The sequence below is a fragment of the Pristiophorus japonicus genome, chromosome 1 (assembly GCF_044704955.1).
Source record: "Pristiophorus japonicus isolate sPriJap1 chromosome 1, sPriJap1.hap1, whole genome shotgun sequence".
NCBI classification, from domain to species: domain Eukaryota; kingdom Metazoa; phylum Chordata; class Chondrichthyes; family Pristiophoridae; genus Pristiophorus; species Pristiophorus japonicus.
In genome coordinates, this window is record NC_091977.1 from 55,056,713 (window position 1) to 55,078,199 (window position 21,487).

Sequence of the window (21,487 nt, forward strand, 5' to 3'; positions counted from 1 at the left end):
GATTCTGAGGGGGATTGACAGGATAGATGCTGAGAGGTTGTTACCCCTAAAGAAAGCAAGAAAGACTTACATTTATATAGCGCCTTTCACAACCATCAGACATCCCAAAGTGCTTTGCAGCCAATGAAATACTTTTGAAGTATAGTCACTGTTATGATGTAGGAAAGGCGGCTGCCAATTTGCGCACAGCAAGTTCCCACAAACAGCAATGTGATAATGACCAGATAATGTCTTTTTTGTGTTGATACCCTGGCTGGAGAGTCTAGAACAAGGGGGCATAGTCTCAGGATAAGGGGTTGGCCATTTAAGACTGAGATGAGGAGGAATTTCTTCACTCAGAGGGTTGCGAATCTTTGGAATTCTCTATCCCAAAGAGCTGTGTTTGCTGAATCAGTAAGTATATTCAAGGCTGAGATACATTTTTGGACTCTAGGGGAATCAAGGGATATGAAGATCAGTGGAGTTGAGGTCGAAGATCAGGCATGATCTTATTGAAAGGCACAGCTGGCTCGAGGGGTTCGTATGGCCTACTCCTGCTCCTAATTCTTATGTTCTTGTTTTATATAGCACCTTTCACAATGTCAGGATGTCCCAAAGCACGTTTCAGCCAATGAAGTACCTTTGAAGTCATTGTTGAAACATAGTAAACAGAGCTGCCAATTTCCTCACAGCAAGGTTTCACAAACAGCAATTTGATAGAGGCCAGATAATGTTTTTTTTAGTGGTGTTGTTTCAGGATACATATTGACAAGGACACTGGGGAGAACTCCCCTGCTCTTCGTTGAAATAGTGCCATGTGATTTTTTATGTCTACCTGAGAAGGCAGATGGGGCCTCAGTTTAACGTCTCATCCAACAGACAGCTGGGCCGAAATTCAGGGTCTCGGTAAGACCCGTTACTGCCTGTTTGCGGCGGCCATGCGGCGGAAACCCGTGGCCGGCGTTTTGTGGTTAACTGGCCGCCCCGACCCAAATTCAGGTCGGGGTTTGTCTGATCAGGTTGCCCTGTCCCCACTTCCACCCCGCTGCTGCCGACTACCGCAAGCGCGTCATAAAAGCGCGCACCGCCGCTATCCCTCAACTCCATTTCATTCCGATGGAAACTCGGCTAAAAAATCCACGAGCGGCTGGACAGTGCGCCCGACAGCTTTTGTTGTTGATTCCCCTTGTCTCCTGTCTCTTGGCCCTTGCGACGCGGCGGACATTAAAGGGGAGGGCCGAATGCCACGGACGGCTTTTAATTTTTTTTGTGGGTGACTTCCATGTCGCCGGACTATTGTGCCCCCGGGTTCGACCGGGCTGCCAACAGGCAGCCTGGCACCCCCTCTTGGGTGCCATGCTGCTGGCCCGGCCAACACCCTCCCTGGTGGCCCAGTGGCCGAAGTTAGAAAATGCCCAATTCTCTCCCCTTTAACAACGGCGGAGTCCCGATCCCGCCCCAACTTCTGCCCCTCAGCCTGTCTTACTCCCCCACTATGACCGACTTCCGGTCCAACTTAAAAAAAAAATGGCAAAGTCCTGAAGATCAACGGAAAGGCTGCCTCAATGATCCCGTTGGAAAAAACTTCAAGAAAAAGGTTGGTCCGCCAGCTTTCTGGCGGCCCTGAATTTTGGCCCCAGCACCTCCAACAGTGCAGCTCTCCCTCAGAACTGCACTGAAGTATCAGCCTAGATTTAGACACCCCTTTGGCTCCGTATCAATTTTTGTCTGATTATGTTCTTGTGATGTGCCTTGGACGTTAAAGGCCCTATATAAGTGCAAGTTGTTTTCGTTTCCAGCTTGGAAAGAAGGCATCTTAGAAACAATCTTATAGCGAGCTCTGCAAGATAGTAAATGTTACGGATAACGTAAATGCAGAATGTTATTTTAACTTGAACTGTGGAGTAGGACAAGGTGACACAGGATCAAACTAGTAAAAGGAACTAAGACTGATATCAGTAAATTCTTCTTGAGACAAAGTGTGATCAGAGCTTGGAATAGGCTTCCCAATTCAGTTTTCCTCCACTCATCCCCTTTCCTGCACTTGCTTAAAAACCTGTTACATCTCTAACTTTTTTCAGCTCTGACCAAGGGTCATCGACCTGAAACGTTAACTGTTTCTCTCTTCACAGATGCTGCTTGACCTGCTGAGTATTTCCAACATTTTCTTCTTTCTTTATCCTCCTGTATGGCTCAGAGACATGGACCATGTACAGTAGACACCTCAAGTTGTTGGAGAAATATCACCAACGATGTCTCCGCAAGATCGTACAAATCCCCTGGGAGGACAGGCGCACCAACGTCAGTGTCCTTGTCCAAGCTAACATCCTCAGCATTGAAGCACTGACCACACTCGATCAGCTCCGCTGGGCAGGCCACATCGTTCGCATGCCAGACACGAGACTCCCAAAGCAAGCGCTCTACTCGGAACTCCTTCACGGCAAACGAGCCAAAGGTGGGCAGTGGAAACATTACAAGGACACCCTCAAAGCCTCCCTGATAAAGTGCGACATCCCCACTGACACCTGGGAGTCCCTGGCCCAAGACCGCCCTAAGTGGAGGAAGTGCATCAGGGAAGGCGCTGAGCACCTCGAGTCTCAACGGCGAGAGCATGCAGAAACCAAGCGCAGACAGCGGAAAGAGCGTGCGGCAAACCAGTCCCACCCATCCCTTCCCTCAATGACTATCTGTCCCACCAGTGACTGAGTCTGTGGCTCTCGTATTGGACTGTTCGGCCACCAAAGAACTCACTTCAGGAGTAGAAGCAAGTCTTCCTCGATTCCGAGGGACTGCCTATGATGTGATGATGAGTGTTGGGACTTGGGAGAGAAACCCCCTAGATACATTTAGAAACGATTCAATGATGCAGCAGAGTTTTTTCTGGATGGATGAACTAATATTTGCCAAATTATGTTCCTAATTGGTACTGTAATTATCTGAAATTCAGTCAACTTATGCAAAATGCAAAACCCAGCAGCTCCTGCAACAGATGCACATTGTTAAAACCAACACACAATTGACGGGAATACCATGTGGGTAAGGGAGAGGGGCAGAAAAACAACCCCCAAAAGAAATCTTGGTGCAAATTCTATCTTCCCCTTTTACTTCGGTGCTCATATTTCCCTTAACATGCGCATATTTTTAAAACCATATCTGATGCGGTATTTTCTCAAAGAAATCCACCGATTTGTACCCGCTAGGTGTGCAAACTAAGTGTGGCCATCTGTCTCCCCCTGTTTTGCGTGGTGCAGTCGCTTGGTGGGCAGCGCGGGAGAGAGAGAGCAGGCTGCAGGGGGCGCGCTTGCTCGCTCGGCCGTGCAGCTTTGCAGGCGGATAGAAGCTCTCCGGGCACGGCACGGCTCGGCTCGCGCTCTCCGGCTTCGCGAGCCAATAAAGACCGTCCACGCGCGGAGCTCGCGCTTTGTATCGTACCCGAATTAGAAGGTCGCCGGGCAGAGCTCGCGCTCCAACGGTCGGCAAAAGTCAAGGCGGCAACAACAACAACAACAAGAGGCGACCGAGGCCTCTCGCTTCATCCCGTTTAACCGCGGAGCTCGTTTCCTTTTTTTTAAAACCCCCCTCCTCCTCCTCCTCCTCGCTGCTTTCCGAAGAGGCCATGACTCGCGAGTATAAAGCCGGGGAGTTGATTTTCGCCAAGATGAAGGGTTATCCTCACTGGCCTGCCAGGGTGAGTGATTATGTATGTATGTATGTGTGTGTGTGTGGGCGGGCGGAGAAATGCAAGTCCAGGCTGGCGGCCTGTTTCTCATTACAGTGTTGCACCGTACATAGTTTAATGCGAGATGCATGTGCAAACAAAAAGAAAAGCCCTTCGCTTCTGGGGGAAAACAGGTGGGAGTTGGAGACTTTAGAGGTAGTTCCATCTTGCTGGCCCCACTGCACGCTTGCACAATGTCACGGTGCAGTTGAGGAAGGAGGCGGGGTGCTGCTGGGATAACTGGAAACCTCGGGCAGCACGTGGAGTCGTGTTACTCGCTGCACTACAGCTTTTAAAAAGGGCTTTGTAGTTTCTGTTTGCATTTGTTTATGTAAACACAATGTCCCACTTGTGTATTCCTGGAAAACTAGAATTAGTTCAAAGAATCACACTGCTAAAGTAATATTCTCACCACACTGACTGCAGGTCAGAGGCTGGGCATTCTGTGGCGAGTGGCGAGTGACTCGCCTCCTGACTCCCCCAAAGCCTTTCCACCATCTGCAAGGCACAAGTCAGGAGTGCGTTGGGATACACTCCACTTGCCTGGATGAGTGCAACTCTTAACAACAACAACAACTTGTATTTATATACCACCCTTTAATGTACTGGAACGTCCCAAGGCGCTTCACAGGAATGTTGAGATTTAAAAAAAATGACTCCGAGCTGCATAAGTAGAAATCCGTGCAGGTGACCGAAAGCTTGGTTAAACAGGTACATTTTAAGGAGCATCTTGAAGGAGAAAGAGAGGCGGAGAGGTTTAGGCTGGGAGTTCCAGAGCTTGGGGCTTAGACAACAGAAGGCACGGCCACCAATGGGTGAGCAATTGTAATCGGTGATGCTCAGGAAGGCAGAATTAGAGCTCAACGCTCAAGAATCATAGAAATTTACAGCATGGAAGGAGGCCATTTCAGCCCATTGTGTCCATGCAGGCCAACAAGAGGCTATCCAGTGTAATCTCACTTTCCAGCTCTAGGTCCAAGTCATTTTTAAATGTAGTGAGAGTTTCTGCCTCTACCACCATTTCAGGCAGTGAGTTCCAGACCCCCACAACCCTCTCTGAAGAAATTTCCCCTCAAATCCCCTCTAAACCTTCTACCAATTACTTTAAATTTATGCTCGATACCATCCAGGATAAAGCACCCCACTTGATTGGCACCACATCCATCACCTTAAATATTCACTCCCTCCACTACCAGCGCATCGTTGCTGCAGTGTGCTTTAAATTCCCTTAAAATATTTTGGGGTGTGCTGCCCATTCAAAATACCACACGTGCATTTTTCCCTATTTAAAAGCCGTGGGACCGGAGCTTAAAGGGAATATTGGTGTACTATCTACAAGGTGCACTGCAGCAACTCGCCAAGGCTTCTTCGACTGCACCTTCAAACCCACTACCTCTACCACCTAGAAGGACAAGGGTAGCAGGCGTGTGGGAACACCACCACCTCCAAATCACACACCATCCAAACTTGGAAATATATCGCTGTTCTTTCATCGTTGCTGGGTCAAAATTCTGGAACTCCCTACCTAACAGCACTGTGGGAGTACCTTCACCACACGGACTGCAGCGGTTCAAGAAGGCAGCTCACCACCACTTTAAAGGTATTGGGGATGGATAATAGACGCCCACATCCCGTGAATGATTTAAAAAATTGACTTGTTTATCTAATAAGCCATTTGCTGAGTATTCCTTTTGTATAATTTTTGTAGGCTATGATGTTTTAAAACATTTAGGCTATCTTTTGATTCATCTATTGTCTCAGTAGTGTTAAGATAATTGTCGCTGCCATGTGTTGCATTACCGCAACTGGCGTGCAATATGGTGGCACAAGTGAGTTTTGCTACTAAATTAAAATATTTGCAAACCTTTATTTATTTGGTAGTTAGTATCTCAAATACAATATCACTGACAAAAAAAAGGTTTCTTATTGGTGGACATGTACTGGACCAGTAGGTAAACCTACTGCATAACTGTTTGGAGATTAGGGTTTGACTAAGGGAAATGAAAGTGTTTTATGGATTGATAATTTTGTTTATACTCTGGCTAGTTTCACCAGGATACCTTGGGTCACGTGGACTCCAGTTTATCAATGCACTAGATGAACAAGCTGGACTCCATCTCTGTCCCATTTCTGTTGGAAAGAGGTTTAACAATATATGGTACTTACATTGTAATACCATCAGATTTATTGCCTCGTGTACACCTGCCATTTTTAGTCTCTCTTCCATTGATGTTGGTTAAAGGGAGGAGTAACTTGCATCCCAGGCTAATTGCGTTTCAGTAGGGCAGATCTGAGAACTGTCAATAGAGCTACCCAACTCCAAATTAACAGGCTTTTCGATGATACTGCCTTAATTTGGTAGAGTGCTGTCATTCTCTCCTTTTTCTACCTTAACAGTACATGGTTAAAAGAAAGGTACTATCTATGGAAGAATCTTACTGTCCCAAAGTATTCCAGACCGGGGAGGGGACCGGGTGGGGTTGCGGATGGGGGGCAGAGGAGGAGTAGGTGGGGGTAAGCGTTTGTAGTTCACTACAGTGAGGTTCAACGACATTCTGTACTTTTCCTTAGTTGAGTTTTTTGTAATCATTGAATTGAAGGATGGAGCAATGGGACTCTTCCCATTTTAGCATGAAGCACTCCCAGGGACATATGTCACAGCTAGATGCAGAGTAAAACTCCCTTTTCTTTGCTCCAATAAAGCCTCTATTGCTGCACGTCCATTAGGAACTAAACTGAGATGGCGCACTAGCTTCACCTTGGGACCCTTTCAGCCAATAGATAGAGAAGACTTTTGTTGCATTAGTCTGCATTGCATTTCAGTCATAGCCTTGGAGATGTTTAACCTAATGCACCATCCATTTCGGCAGCACCTCCCAAACCTGTGACTTCCACCACCTAGAAGGACATGGGCAGTAGGTGCTTGGAACACCATCACCTCCAAGTCTCTCTCCATCCCGACTTGGACATATATTGGCGTTCCTTCATTGACGGGTCAAAATCCTAAAACTCCCTACCTTCACCACACGGATTGTAGCAGTTCCTTGAGCTGGCCTTCCCCTGCCCGCCAGGTCTCGCTTAGGGTGGCGATGTCGACATCAAGGCGACTAAGTTCCTGGGCAACTATGGCAGTGCGCCGTTCCGACCTGTCACTGTTGGAGCTGTCCATGAGGTTCTGATGTTCCAGGTCCCGAACTTCCATGTTAAAGGAGTGGTAGATGGCTGTGCGTGAGTTCTTTTAACGTGGGGTGGCCGCTGCACACCGGCAATCACACTGGCTTAGCCGAGCAAGGTCTTGATCAAGTGGCAATGGGGGTCCAAGACGACTGGAGGCCAGGCACTGCTGTATGACCCTAGTTGCCTACAGCGAGATATTGGCCGCAAACTCGGTACTGGGTAGCGCCCTTGATGGTAGGTGGTCCAAGGCTCAGTTGGGGGCAGGCATTGGTAAAGTCAGTGGTCCACTGGAGTTCAGAGGGGGAGGGCAGGGTGGTCACAATCATGGTGCTCACCTCGTGCTGGAGGAGAAGAGGCCAGGTCACCAGTGGGGAAGGAGAGGCCCAGTGGTCACTGAGGAGGAGAGGCCCAGCCGCTGCAGGGGGCATGACCTGATCTCTCTCTCATCTGGAGGGAGGAGCATATGCTGGGAGATCTGAGATGCAGTGATCATGACCATCTTTAAAAAAGGGGACAAGTCCGACTACGGCAACTACAGAGGAATCTCCCTGTTATCAGCCACTGGGAAAGTTGTTGCTAGTGTTCTCCACCATCGTCTTCTCCCTGTGGCTGAGGAGCTGCTCCCGGAGTCACAATGCGGATTACGTCCCCTATGGGGCATAATGGACATGGTTTTTACAGCGCGACAGCTGCAAGAAAAATGCAGGGAACAGCACCAGCCTTTATACATGGCCTTCTTCGATCTTAGAAAGACCTTTGACACTGTCAACCGTGAGGGTCGATGGAGCGCCCTCCTCTGTTTCGGATGCCCCCAAAAGTTCGTCACCATCCTCTGCCTGCTCCACGACGATATGCAGGCCGTGATCCTTACCAACGGATCCATTGCAAACCCAATCCATGTCTGGACCGGGGTCAAACAGGGCTGCGTCATCGCCCCAACCCCCTTCTTAATCTTCCTCGCTGCCATGCTCCACCTCACAGTCAACAAGCTCCCTGCTGGAGTGGAACTAAATTACAGAACAAGTGGGAACCGTTCAACCTTGATCGTCTCCAGGCCAGGTCCAAGACCACCCCAACCTCTGTCGTGGAGCTACAATACGCGGACGACACTTGCGTGTGCGCACATAGAGGCTGAACTCCAAGTCATAGTCAGCGTATTCACTCAGGTGTGCGAAAGCATAAGCCTTACGCTAAACATCCGTAAAACAAAGGTCCTCCACCAACCTGTCCCTGCCGCACAGCACTGCCCCTCAAGTCGTCAAGATCCACGGCATGGTCCTGGACAAAGTGGACCATTTCCCATACCTCGGGAGCCTCTTATAAACAAGAGCAGACATTGACGGCGCGATTCAACACCGCCGCCAGCGCAGCCTTCAGCCGCTTGAGGAAAAGTGTTCGAAGACCAGGCCCTCAAATCTGCCACCAAACTCATGTCCTACAGGGCTGTAGTAATACCCGCCCTCCTCTATGGCTGAGACATGGACCATGTACAGTAGACACCTCAAGTCGCTGGAGAAATACCACCAATGATGTCTTCGCAAGCTCCTGCAAATCGCCTGGGAGGACAGACACACAAACATTAGCATCCTCGATCAGGCCAACATCCCCCGCATTGAAGCACTGACCACACTTGATCGGCTCCGCTGGGCAGGCCACATAGTTCGCATGCCAGACACGAGACTCCCAAAGCAAGCGCTCTACTCTGAACTCTTTCACGGCAAACGTGTCAAAGGTGGGCAGAGGAAACATTACAAGGACACCCCCAAAGCCTCCCTGATAAAGTGCAACATCCCCACTGACACCTGAGAGTCCTTGGCCAAAGACTGCCCTAAGTGGAGGAAGTGCATCCAAGAGGACTCTGAGCACATCAAGTCTCATCGCCGAGAGCATGCAGAAATCAAGCGCAGGCAGCAGAAAGAACGTGTGGCAACCCAGTCCAACCCACACTTTCCCTCAACGACTATCTGTCCCACCTGTGACAGGGACTGTGGTTCTCGTATTGGACTGTTCAGTCACCCAAGGACTCATTTTTAGAGTGGAAGCAAGTCTTCCTCAATTCCGAGGGGCTACCTATGATGATGATGTAGCAGTTCATGAAGACCCAACACCACCTTCTTGAGGGCAACTAGGGATGGGCAATAAATGCTGGCCTTGCTGGTGACGCCCATATCCTGAGAGTGATTTTTTTTTAAAGTTTGTAGTACATACTTGCTTTCCTCTGTCTCCTGGGTTGTACCATCCGATTTGGATTTGGAACTGACAGCAAAAAAGTAATTTCCTCTGGCACCAAATGAAGCCCAAAAATCTAAAGATAAAAGGCTAAGGGTAACATTTGATCTATTTTTGTTGCATTAATAGTTACATTGGGCTCAATTTTGGCCGAGTCTGTTTTTCAGCTCACTTACTGGAGTTGCACTGCTTATGTACGTTTTCAGATGCGCCGGGAAAAAAAATGGAACTTTTGGCCGCTGTCTGGCCTCTTCACTGCAGTCGCGCAGTGTGACCAGTCATTCTGTGCTGGAAAATATGCCGGGACATCTGCACATGCGCAGTGGTGATTCGGGATGTCCGCGCATGTGCAGTAGCGCTGCGAGTCTGCAACAAGAGTCCCAATTTGTCTGTCAGTTTGAGAGTGTGGCGATGTTCTTCCTCCCTCTCGTCAGCCTTGTGCTGTTTCTCCTCACGCTGCCGCTATTTTGCCATCTCATTGGTGCTGAATTTACATCATTCCCTCTCTTCGAATCTGTGTTGCTGGGCTCCTTTAGGTAAAATTCTCGATCTCATAAATTCCGCCTCCTTTGTTGCACTGGGGCGGGCAGAAGAACTGATGGTGCTCCTGCCTGCCGGTGATTTCTATCCGTTCCCCTGCCTGCCCCTGGACCTGGCAGAGTGGCCTCCCGGTGCGATCGATCTCTTAGTGCTCCTGCCTGCCGGTGATTTCTAAGAGATAGATTGCACCGGGAGGCCACTTGGCCAAGGCTAGGGGCAGGCAGGAGAACTGATGGTCAGGGCTAGGGGCAGGCAGGAGAACTACTATCAGTTCTCCTCCCTGCCCCTAGCCCAGGCCGAGTGGCCTCCCGGTGTGTTGTCTCGCCCCTAGCCCAGGCCGAGGGGCCTCCCGCACCGCCTGCTGTCTTCCCGGGCTGAGTGCAGAAACGTGAATTGCAGTTTGAAGATGAAGGTAAGACTTAAATTTTTTATTTCTTATAGAATTGTTAGAAGTTTTTGTTTGCAAACATTGCTACGGGTAAGGCTTGGTTGGTTTAGGTGCAGGTCCTTTCCGCTTCCCGTCCCTATCCCAGGCCGAATGGCCTCCGATGTACTTACCTGTGCCGATTTCTTTAACTCTTCGCAAGGGTTTTCTGAAGTGGCCACACACGCTGGCCTAAGTAGAAATGGAGTAACTATTAGCTGGCCAATGTTGCCTAAATGGGCAGAACTGGCATAGGTGGCTGGTAACGTCCCCTTTTTAGAAAAAAAAACTAATCTTTTTAAAAAAAAAAGTAACTAAGTCAGTTATGCTAGTGCAAATTGATTGGGGAAACTGGGGTTTTTTAATTTACGCCAGAAAAAGCAGGTTTTTCCAAAAGAAAACGGAGCAACTCCTAGCCAAAATTGAACCCCTTGTTTGGGGCACAGGCAACCTATTCCTAGCAGATTGAGCTGTGGGCTTTGAGGATTAATCGTGGGGAATCTCGATACCCCCTCCTATTGAATAGGGGTCTGAAAAGCGCAAGACTTGTATAGAAATCTGATCTATTGAGTTGATACTTTTTGTTTCCTTTTTTTAAAAAACATCCATCGATACTTTTGTGTCACATCAAGCTTTCGAGTAATGGCTTGTGGCAAAGTTCTGTGATTACTGATGTATCACTGCTAGTAATATGATGAGTAAAGGAAATTTATTTTTTTCCAGATTGATGATTTTGCTGATGGAGCGGTAAAATCTTCAACAAATAAATATCCCATTTTCTTCTTTGGAACTCATGAGACGTAAGTGACTGTTGGTACTTTTTACAGAAATTGTTTTGAGAGCTTGACTCTCCCTTCAGACTAGAATTCACACTTGCATATGGAAACAAGTACTATCTCTCATGGGTGTACCTTTATTGTTAGGATTGGTGTCTAATGCTTTGTGCCCGATTTCGCTCAAGTGGTAGCATTCTGGCTTCAGAGTCAGAAGGTCGTGGGTTCAAGTCTTACACCAGAGACTTGAGCACATAATCTAAGCTGACACTGCACACCTGTTGGAGGTGCCATCTTTCAGAAGAGACATCAAGCCGAGGCCTCATCTGCTCTCTCGGGTGGACGCCTTGAAGTTGTGAAGGACTATATAAATGCAGGTCTATTTTCTTTCTGCCTTTCTTCCAAAATAGATTTAAAACCTCTTTAGTATATGTCCCTGAGTGGCACTGTTTAGTTTGTTAATGTCATGGTGGAGTTGTGTGTTAAAGTAAAGCTGATGTGAAGCTTTCCTGCTCGCTGTGCTAGTAATCACACTGGCAGTTGTTTGTTGAAGCATTTAATAAACATAGTCAGGACCACTGTGAGATGGGAGAGATTCGCACTCAAGTTACAATGAGCTAGTAAAGAAAGATTCAAGTGCTTTTCATGACGGGACGTCCCAAATGCTTTATCGTCAATGTAGTGTAGGGAAACGCGGCAGCAATAAAATAATGATCAGCTAATCTGTTTTAGGTGTTGGTTGAGGCGGGAGAACTCCGCTGCTCTTTGAATAGTGCTATGGGATCTTTTGTGTCCACCTGAGAGGGCAGACACAGCCTCGAATTAATGTCTCATTGAAAGCCATCACTCCCGACAAGTGTGAAGTGTCGGCCCCTAATGTGATCTTGAGTCTGGAGTGGGACTTGAATCCAATACCTTCTGACTCCGAGGCAAGAGTGCTACTGCTGAGCCACAGTTGACACCTAAATATTTTTTTTTAATAACAAGATTAACAGTAAGGTGACATGTATGTGGAAATGTGCTAGTTATGTTGTACAGTTTTATATAGCATGATGGTCGTTTTGCCAGTTATAGAAGAATGGTTTTCGTGCTTCATCCCCTGACACGTGTATTGAAAGGTATAGCTCTGACGTTGAAAATGTAGAAGCTAAGCGTGCTTAATAATTTTTTAAAAACATTTCAGCGCCTATTTGGGTCCACGAGACATTTATCCATATGAAGAAAACAAGGAGAAGTACGGGAAGCCCAACAAAAGAAAGGGTTTCAACGAAGGATTGTGGGAAGTTGAAAATAATCCAACCGTCAAATTTCTAGGACAACAGGTGAGTTCAAAACTTGGTGCCAAACAAAACACAAAAGCAAATGTACAGAAAATAGACATGAAGCTTGTTGTAACAAGAATTAGTGTATAAGAAGGTGGTCGCTTGACTCTGTCTGTCCTCCATCTCTGAACATAATGAAGTTGGTTGAGCATTAATTATAATGGTGTAACTGATTGAGGCTTGGCAAAACATATTTCCTGTATGCTTCGACAAATGGCTTTATAATTTCAGCTGAACCAAGATCAAATCAAATAAATGTCATCTTTTTTTATAAAGATTTGTGATACCGGCTTTATGTCAAATTGCGGCTCAGATCTAATACACCAGTGATCCCAACTCGCTTGCTGTAGTGGGTGAAATCACTTGTGTGCAAATTAACTGCAAAGGGGGCAACAGGTGGCTACTTGGGTGGCACAGGTGCAATGCCTAAAATTCGGGACCGAGGCCGTTCCAGATTCCGGGCTTTTCCGGATTTTCGATTTGCTTTCCGATGCCACGAATCTGGAAACACCCAAGCCCAAGTTCAGGTATTTCCGGATTTTGGAATGTTGGAAAAGGGGTGGGGAGGGGAAATTCCCGCCGAGGTGCTGTTCGGGCCGTTGGGCCCCGCCGAGAAGGCAGTCGGGCGGGCGGGCCAGATCGGCGATAAGGCTCTGAGGTAAGGGCGGTGGCGGGGCCCCGAGGTCGACATGGTCGTCTGGTCCGGATTCCAGAACATTTTACGGATTCTGGATGACCCTGCCGCCGATCGGTCCGGATTCCGGAATTACGGATTTGCGACGCTGCACCTATATCTTAAAACTTAATTTCTTATGGATGGAGTAATATCGGACTTCCAAGCCTGTATACTTTCTGCACTGCAAATCAATGTTTAATTAGGTGTAAGTACACTCTGAGCAGCAATCATATATTTTGTGCACTAGCCCTGTTTAAATATGTTTTATTTTCATAGTGATATTACTTTATTTATCCAGATTATCGAAATTTGTCTCTTCTCTGCATCCCTATTCTTTCGAGCATAACTCCTTCTTGCACGCTGTCTCTTGTAAGATGCCAACTGCTCTTTAGCACTTTATCCCGAGTGGCTGTTCTTCAAGTATACTTGGAGAGTGAGTGCTGGCTGGTTCGTAGTGACTCTCCTGCTGACTCCTCTATTAACTCAACAGATTGGGATAAAAACCTTGAACTTTCCTTGTTCTTTGTGGCTCAGTGGCCACTGAATCGTTCGAGGAGCCCAATGTTGGCACACTACGCAGCAACATCTGCCGAGTCCTGGAAAAGTATAACATCTAGGTGGGAGGCGGGTGGGGTCATTGAAGCCAGCTCTGCCGTGTGCATTGACTATTTACAATATTTGGCTATTTTTAGGGTTCTAATAAACGAGCTCGCAAGTTGTCAACTGACAAAGATGCTGAAGAGGGGAAGGAAACGAGTGGTTTAAACCTTGGAAAAGAGTCTGATGCTGGCAGTTCCCCTGAGTTTGACAAGCAAAGTGACGAGGTATGTAATTATATATCAGGTGATCGTTGTTTGTGACAGCCTGTCCTTATGACTGAGCTAAAGGGCATGGTAAGTGTTTGTTGTCGGTGTTAAATTTTTGCACTCGTTACCTGTTGTTTTTTTGACTGTGTTTCAGCGTACTCACGTAGGTAAGACTTGACTCCGTACGTTCTTGAATGTTTTCACTTGTCCTAATATCTGTCAGAAGAACTTGCATTTATATAGTGCCTTTAACATAGTTAAACCATCACAAGGCGCTTCACAGGAGCATAATCCAACAAAAATTGACACCAAGCCAAATAAGGTACATAAAGGTAGGGAGGGAAGTGACGAAAAGAAAAGGTTCAGGGACACTCTTCCAGAGGGTGGGACCAAAATGGCTGAATGCTCTGACAGGATGGAGGGAATATATAGAATCATAAAATGATGCAACGCAGAAGGGAACACTCAGTCCATTGTGCCTGTACCAGCTCTTTGAAAGGGCAAACCAATTAGTCCTATTACATGCTCTTTCCCCATAACCTTGCAAATCTTTCTGCTTCATGTATTTGTCCAATCTTCCAGGGAACCCCTCTAATTTAGTGCTTCACGGGTTATAGACATCACGGGCAAGGCTGGCATTTTTGCCTGGAGTTACTGAGAATGTGATGATCTTTGTTGCAGTTTGATACAATTGGGTAACTTGCTAGGCCACTTCAGAGGGCAGTTAAGAGTAGAACTGAAGTCTCGCATAGTCCCAGACCAGTTAATGACGGCAGCTTTCCTTTCCTAAAGGACATTTAACAACAATTCGACAGCTTCATGGTCACTTTACAGATACCAGCTTTTTATTTCCAGATTTTCTAAACTCAATTCAAATTCTCAAACTGCCACGGTGGGATGGGTTCTCTGGATTATTAGTCCAGTGACATAACCATTGCACTACCGTATCCCTCTATTAAACTGGATTGCTGTAATCCAGATTTCATATGACTGACTCCCCCATGTTTTTTTTCCAGCTGTGTGTGACAGTACTCACTTCATACCCACATGTGATTGTGGTTCCACAGTAAGGTGGTTAACTTGCCTAGCTTCTCCTGTGAGCTGTTCACCCAGCTCTGAAAAATGCAGTTGTGCCCCAGTCACACAGCGAGGGTTGTTGCATGCAACCGTGAGACTTCTGCGGATGCATCCTCTCGTTGCCACTGAGTGGCCTTGAGCACCCTCGCAGACTAGAATTCTGCCGCTTGAGTATTTCTCACTGCCACTTTGGTAGAATGCTACACCCTTCTCACATTCCTAGAGGAGAAGCTATGAGCCTTTCCCATTGATACACAAAACTGTTACTTTCCAATCTATTGCGTTTGAGCAGGCATAATCCTCAATACAAATTAAAGCTCCCAGTAGGGCAGAACTTAGAATTGGAGTTGGCTTCTGTAATGTCCCGACAAATACACCACGATCATTTGCCTGAAATAATCGCTGTTTTTACCTGGATGCCTAGGTCTAGGTTTTCTTTTTCCCCAAGAAAATGCACTTAAATCTTGCGTTTTTCTTTATTTATTGAGGCATGGATAACCATATCTTTTTTTGCTCCATTTTGATGGCTTATTACTGTTTTAATAGGAGACTTCGGCAAAGAAAGCTGCAGTAGTGCAGACTCCAAAGAAAGGTGCCAAGAGGGGAAGAAAGAGAAAGGTACAGCACATCTTGTTGGGTTTGTACGAATGCTTTAAATTTGCCAGTGTCTGGTCCTGTCTTTTGGGTCTAGATGTATCAGCACTGAACACTAATCTGATATTGATGTTGAGTGGCAGCATCTAAATCTAGGCTCATTATTCAAATCCATGTGAGTGGGTAAAATATATATATACCTAATGTATACACCTCTTTAAAATGTAAGATTAATGCTGTGTGTAGGACTGATTGGATACTGCAGTTCTGGTGGCCATTTACAATGGACCTAATCCTTGCAGAACGTGGCATGAAACCTACCTCCAGAGATGGGTTTAGTTTGTCAGTACCAATCTGGAGCATAGAAGTTCATACTGTGACAATTAAATGTGGTCAGTCATTCATCCATTACCCTCCATTCCTGATGACATATGCTCGTCCGTGGATGGGGCTGAAAGATCGTGAGAACTTTTTTTGTTTCCTTTGCTCTACATGGAGATAAGTTTGGCCGTTGCTCCATACCTTACCATGGAGTGCAGGTGAGATCTGGAATACAAAGGGCATAGGGTCTTGATCCCTATTTTCTGTGGAACAATCTGCTGGTCCTCCCACATGCAAAACTACTCCATCATAGATCATCTGACTGGTGGCAAAGAGTTATAGAAATATAGAAAGTAGATGCAGGAGTAGGCCATTCGGCCCTTCGAGCCTGCACCACCATTCAATATGATCATGGCTGATCATGCACTTCAGTACCCCATTTCTGCTTTCTCTCCATACCCCTTGATCCCTTTAGCCGTAAGGGCCACATCTAACGAACTGGCCTCAACAACTTTGTGGTAGAGAATTCCACATGCTCACAACTCTGAGTGAAGAAGTTTCTCTTCATTTTGGTCCTAAAGAACATACGCTTATCCTTAGACTGTGACCCCTGGTTCTGGATTTCCCCAATATTGGGAACATTCTTCCTGCATCTAACCTGTCCAATCCCGTCAGAATGTTATATGTTTTTGATATCCCCTCGCATTCATCTAAATTCCACTGAATATAAGCTTAATCGATCCAATCTATCTTCATATGTCAGTCCTGCCATCCCGGGAATCAGCCTGGTAAACCTTCGCTGCACTCCCTCAATCGCAAGAATGTCCTTCCTCAGATTAGGAGACCAAAACTGTACACAATATTCACAGTGTAGCCTCATCAAGGCCCTGTACAACTGTAGTAAGATCTCCCTGCTCCTAAACTCTCATCCTCTCGCTATGAAGGCCAACATATCATTTGCCGCCTTCACCGCCTGCTGTACCTGTATGCCAACTTTCAATGACTGATGTACCATGACACCCAGGTCTCTCTCGTTACGACGCCTCTTTTACTAATCTGTCACCATTCAGATAATCTGCCTTCCTGTTTTTACCACCAAAGTGGATTATCTCACATTTATCTACCATGTATTTGCCCACTCACCTAACCTGTCCAAGTCACCCTGCAGCCTCTTACCATCTTCCTCACTGCTCACACTGCCACCCAGCTTAGTGTCATCTGCAAACTTGGAGATATTGCATTCCATTCCTTCGCCTAAATCATGTATATTGTAAATAGCTGGGGTCCCAGCACTGAACCTTGCGGTACCCCACTAGTCACTGCCTGCCATTCTGAAAAGGACCCGTTTATTCTTACGCTTTGCTTCCTGTCTGCCAACCAGTTCTCTATCCACGTCAATACATTACCCCCAATACCATGTGCTTTAATTTTGCACACCAATCTCCTGTGTGGGACCTTGTCAAAAGCCTTTTGAAAGTCTAAATACACCACATCCCCAGGCTCCCCCTTGTCCACTCTATTAGTTACATCCTCAAAAAATTCTAGAAGATTTGTCAAGCATGATTTCCCTTTCATAAATCCATGCTGACTTGGACCGATCCTGTCATTGCTTTCCAAATGCGCTGCTATTACATCTTTAATAATTGATTCCAACATTTTCCCTACCACTGATGTCAGGCTGACTGGTCTATAATTCCCTGCTTTCTCTCTCCCTTTTTTAAAAAGTGTATTACATTAGCTACCCTCCAGTCCATAGGAACTGATCCAGACTCTGTAGAATGTGACAAAATGACCACCAATGTATCCACTATTTCTAGGGCCACTTCCTTAAGTACTCTGGGATGCAGACCATCAGGCCCTGGGGATTTATCAGCCTTCAATCCCATCAATTTTCCTAACAGAATTTGCTGCCTAATAAGGATTTCCTTTAGTTCCTCCTCCTCGCTAGACCCTTGGTCCCCTAATATTTCTGGAAGGTTATTTGTGTCTTCCTTAGTGAAGACAGAACCAAAGTATTTGTTCAGTTGGTCTGCCATTTCTTTGTTCTCCATTTATAAATTCATCTGATTCTGACTGTAAGGGACCCACATTTGTCTTCACTAATCAGCCAGTCTAGGATGCCCATCCCCCGGCCCTATTAATTTAAACCCTGCCCAACAGCACTAGCAAACACTCCCCCTAGGACATCGGTTCCAGTCCTGCCCAGGTGCAGACCGTCCGGTTTGTACTGGTCCCACCTCCCCGAGAACCAGTTCCAACGTCCGAGGAATTTGAATCCCTCCCTCTTGTACCATTCCTCAAGCCACGTATTCATCTTCACTATCCTGCTATTTCTACACTGACTAGCATGTGACACTGGAAGCAATCCTGAGATTGCTATCTTTTTGAGGTCCTACTTTTTAATTTAACTCCTAGCTTCATAAATTCAGCTTGTAGAACCTCACCCCGTTTTTTTACCTATATCGTTGGTACCTATATGCATCACGACAACTGGCTGTTCACCCTCCCCATCCAGAATGCCCTGCAGCCGCACCGAGACATCCTTGACCCTTGCACCAGGGAGGCAACATACCATCCTGGAGTCTCATTTGCGGCCGCAGAAACGTCTATCTATTCCTCTTACAATCGAATCCCCTACCACTATAGCTCTCCCACTCTTTTTTTTTTTTTTTGTTCCTGCCCTCCTGTCCATGGTGCCATGAACTTGGCTGCTGCTGCCTTCCCCTGATGAGCAAAGTGGTATATCTGTTTTGGAGGGAGATGACCTGCACTACCTTCCTTCCACTGCTCTTCCTGATGGTCACTCATTCCTTATCTGCCTGTGTAATCTTTACCTGCGGTGTGACCAACACACTAAACGTGCTATTCACGACATCCTCGGCATCGTGGATGCTCCAGAGTGAATCCATGCGCAGCTCCAGTGCCACAGTGTGGTCTGTCAGGAACTGCAGCTGGATACACTTCCTGCACACATATTAGTCAGGGACACTGATTTCCCACAGTGTCCAGGAGGAGCTTATGAAATGGGTCTGGGCTCTCCTGCCATGACTTAACCCTTAAATTACTTAATTTGGCAACAATGACAAGATTTCTTATTGCTAAGAAAAAGAAAAAAGATTTAAAAAAAAAAAAAAGAAAACTACTCTCCAATCAACCAGCCAATCACTTATCCTCTTGGCTGTGACGTCACACTTCGATTACTTTTTACTTCTCTTACTTTTGACCCCACTGCCTCCGCTTCCCTCACAGGTCCTCCCTCTTCCGCTGCTGCTCCCGACTAGCTCGGTCTGGGCCTCGAGCCTCTGGCTTTATTGACGCGCTCCGCTGCCGCTGCTTCCTTCACCGGTCCGCCCGCTCCTGCTGCTGCTCCCGACTAGCCATGCATAGAGAGATTATCTTCCTATACATACATGAACATGCAGTGTGAAGGAATATTAAAGTACAGTTGTCGCTCACATCCTGTTTATAGTTTTAGTATGCAAGACCGAGTTAAATGAAATGTATATACTCTTTTTATCAGATTGACCAAGTAGAAGTTGGTTCAGAAACTGAACCTGAAAAGCAGAGTGCAAAGCGGAAGAAACAAGGTACGTGATCTCCAAACCTTCAGTAGAGCTTTGTTGAGTGCATGCAGAACTGGCTGAGTATTGTCAGACTTGTCGCTCAAGGCAGAAATGTATTTTACAAAAAGGCAAAATCCTGCAGATGCTGGAAATCTGAAATATAACCCGAAAATGCTGGAACTACTCAGCAGGCCAGGCAGCACCTGTGGAGCGAGAGAAGCAGAGTTAATGTTTCAGGTCTGTGAACTTTTGTCAGGACTGGAAAATATTGTAGATGTAACAGATTTTAATTAATTACAGAGGCGGGGCGGGGGGGGAGGAAAGAATAAACGGGAACGTCTGTGATAGGGTAGAATGCAGGAGTGATTTAATGAACAGAATCATTACCAGCACCTACTGTCCAAAAAAAAATTGGAGCAGTGGTATGCTCTGAAATTGTTGAACTCTGTTCAGTCCGGAAGGCTGTAAAGTGCCTACTCGAAAGCTGAGGTGCTGTTCCTCGAGCTTCCGTTGAGCTTCATTGGAATAGCGTAGGAGGCTGAGGCCAGAGAAGGCTGGAAAATTAACATGCCAGGCGACCGGAAGCTCTGGGTCACACTTGTGGATTGAACGGAGGTATTTAGCAAAGCGGTCACCCAATCTGCGTTGGGTCTCCCCAATGTAGAGGAGACTGCATCGTGAGCAGCGAATACAGTGTACAAATTGCAAGTGGTACAAGTAAATCGCTGTTTCACCTCGATGGAGTGTTTGTGGCCCTGGCGGGTGGGAAGGGAGGAGGTAAAAGGGCAGGTGTTGCATTTCCTGTGCTTGTATGGGGAGGGAGTTGGAGGTGATGTAAGAGTGGAATCGGTTGTCGCGAAGAGAATGGTCTCTTCGGAATGCTGGAAGGGTGTTTGGTGTTGGCTTCGCGTTGGAGGTGGCAGAAATGACGGAGGATGATGGAAGGTGAGGGCAAGGGGAGCCCTATCGAGGCTCTGGGGGGCAGGGTTAAGAACAGAAGTGCGGGAAATAGAACAGACACTGTCGGGAGCCCTGTCGACCATGGTGGAAGGGAATCCTCAGCTGAGGAAAAAGGAAAACATATTGGAAGCACTGATGGCATTGTCTGAACATATGCGACTGAAAAACTCGTCTGAACATATGCGACTGAGAAACTCGGAGTATGGAATAGAGTCCTTACTGGAAGCGTTTGGGAGGAAATGTAATCTAACTGTAGGAGTCAGTGGGCTTACAGTAGATATTGGTTGACAGCCTAGCACCAGAAATGGAGATAGAGAACGGAGGGAGGGAACGGTGGAAATTGGAAGCAAAGTTGATGACATTTTGCCGTTTGAGGCGAGAGCAGAAAATTGCACCGATACAGTCGTCAATGTATTGGAAAAAGAGATGAAAGGAGGGGACCCAGAGTAGGACTAGATCAAAGAATGTTCCACATAACCCACAAAAAGGCAGGCATAGCCAGGACCCATGCAGGTTCCCATAGTAACATCTTTTATTTGGAGGAATTGAGAGAAGTCAAGGGAGAAGTTATTCATTGTAAAAGCAAGTTCAGCCAGGCGCAGGAGAGTGATGGTGGATGGGGACCATTGTTCCCTTGAAGCTGTGCAGCCACGCACGGCTCTGGAGCTCCCTTGCAGCCGGCTCACTGGCTTTTAAATGGAAAAACTGCGTGTGCGTGGAATTTGACTGGGCAGTGCGGCCTGTTAAAGGGGCTGTGTGGCCCCCCCCCCCAAAAAAAAATTAGAGGGAACATTAATGAGGAGTATCGCCACCCTCCTGCGCCTATTTTGCATCTAAAACAAAGCGTAACATCAGTTGCGTAACCTATTGTGTAATCAGATGATATTTTATAAGAGCAGGAGTATTATTTCCTAAGAGATTTTTCTGCTTTTGTCTTTGGTCCCCGCCACCAACTCCATCCCCCTCCCCAGCATCTGTCTGAGGCTGAACCAGTCTGTTCGCAACCTTGATGTCCTATTTGACCCTGAAATGAGCTTACGACCACACATCCGTGGCATAACTAAGACTGCCTATTTTCACCTCCATAACATCGCCCGTCTCTGCCCCTGCCTCAGCTCATCTGTTGCTGAAACCCTCATCCATGCCTTTTTTACCTCTAGACTTGACTACTCCAACACATTCCTGACTGGCCTCCCACATTCTACACTACATAAACTAGAGATGATCCAAAACTCGGCTGCCCGTGTCCTAACTCGCACCAAGTCCCACTCACCCATCACCCCTGTGCTCGCTGACCTACATTGGTTCCTGGTTAAGCAATGCCTCGA

General features: G+C 46.8%; 1 protein-coding gene across 2 annotated transcripts in view; it reads left to right on the plus strand.

The window, feature by feature from the left end:
• Nucleotides 1-3,263: 3,263 nt before the first annotated feature.
• LOC139263916 (PC4 and SFRS1-interacting protein-like) overlaps nucleotides 3,264-21,487 on the plus strand; it is a 53,828-nt gene continuing 35,604 nt past the window's right edge. The window contains exons 1-6 of one of the 2 annotated variants that reach the window (XM_070880010.1): nucleotides 3,264-3,667; nucleotides 10,791-10,867; nucleotides 12,024-12,162; nucleotides 13,531-13,662; nucleotides 15,268-15,339; nucleotides 19,157-19,223. In XM_070880010.1, coding sequence (XP_070736111.1) covers nucleotides 3,596-3,667; nucleotides 10,791-10,867; nucleotides 12,024-12,162; nucleotides 13,531-13,662; nucleotides 15,268-15,339; nucleotides 19,157-19,223 — 559 coding nt within the window. In that variant the 5' untranslated portion in view covers nucleotides 3,264-3,595. The remainder of the gene's footprint in view (nucleotides 3,668-10,790; nucleotides 10,868-12,023; nucleotides 12,163-13,530; nucleotides 13,663-15,267; nucleotides 15,340-19,156; nucleotides 19,224-21,487) is intronic. The other variant, XM_070880002.1, reaches the window with a different exon arrangement.